This window comes from Jaculus jaculus, chromosome 1 (genome assembly GCF_020740685.1).
Source record: "Jaculus jaculus isolate mJacJac1 chromosome 1, mJacJac1.mat.Y.cur, whole genome shotgun sequence".
In the NCBI taxonomy this organism is placed as follows: domain Eukaryota; kingdom Metazoa; phylum Chordata; class Mammalia; order Rodentia; family Dipodidae; genus Jaculus; species Jaculus jaculus.
Window position 1 is genome coordinate 237567896 of NC_059102.1, and position 911 is coordinate 237568806.

At 40.7% G+C, this 911-nt stretch overlaps 1 protein-coding gene across 1 annotated transcript; it reads right to left on the bottom strand.

Moving 5' to 3' along the window:
* Positions 1–349: 349 nt before the first annotated feature.
* Positions 350–706, bottom strand: LOC101604680 (mitochondrial inner membrane protease ATP23 homolog). Its single transcript, XM_045144779.1, has one exon. It carries the CDS (start codon positions 704–706, stop codon positions 350–352), a length of 357 nt encoding a protein of 118 aa, XP_045000714.1.
* Positions 707–911: the final 205 nt, after the last annotated feature.

Here is a 911-nt window from a genome sequence, read left to right on the forward strand (position 1 = left end):
TTATCTGCAACTAACTGATCATTTACATTTTAGAGCTTTGTTTAAGAATCATAATTTTAAAAAATTATGTATTTGAGAGAAAGGGGGAGAGAAAGAGAGAGAATGGGCAAGACAGAGCATCCTACAACTGCAAATGAACTCCAGACACATGTGCCATTTTGTGCAACTTGGCTTTACATGGGTACTGGGAAAACAAACCTGTGTCATCAAGTTTTGCAAAGCTAGGTGCATTTAACTGCTGAGCCACCTTTCCAGTCCAAGAACTGTATTTTTTTTCTGTCATGATCACTGGCACTTAGTAATATAAAATATTATTGACTTCATATTATGAGTAATATTGGTGGTGGTCTTAAAAGTCTCTGTGAGCATATCTTGCATAAGTCTTATCGTGTGGGATCCTTCCAAAAGGTTCAAGGTCATTGAAGCAAGATTCAAAAACATCATCGACAACTTTCTGGGCTTCTTCTTTGCTGATATTCCTAACAGCCAAACTAGAAAGAATGGCCCTGTCTTGCACACAAGTCTGATGGTGTTGCTTTAACCCAAAACGAAACCTGAATACTTCATTTAGAAGTGGACAGTCTCCACTAAGTTTCGCAACATGAATTTCTGAGCAGGCCAGATGTCTTACATTGGTGAACCAGTGGACATGAGCCCCACAATCATCAGAGGCATGAATGAGCACGTGGGTGACCACCCTGTTCATATGAGCCTGGTTATGGATATTATTTTGGCATCAAACAATCTGAGATGTTGAAGAATCAAACCTCCACCGACATTTCCACTACAATCCTCACAAGAAAAGTGTCTTTCTTTCTTAACAGAGAGCTTCAAATCAAGGAGCAGTTTGACGTATGTGATGGCAATCCTGGTCCCAGGGGAAGAAGTCAGAGGGGATCCCCAGCTGCAGC

What these genes read in the sequence shown, in the direction of transcription:
- LOC101604680 (XM_045144779.1), bottom strand. Translation starts at nt 706, where the DNA reads ATGAACAGGGTGGTCACCCACGTGCTCATTCATGCCTCTGATGATTGT.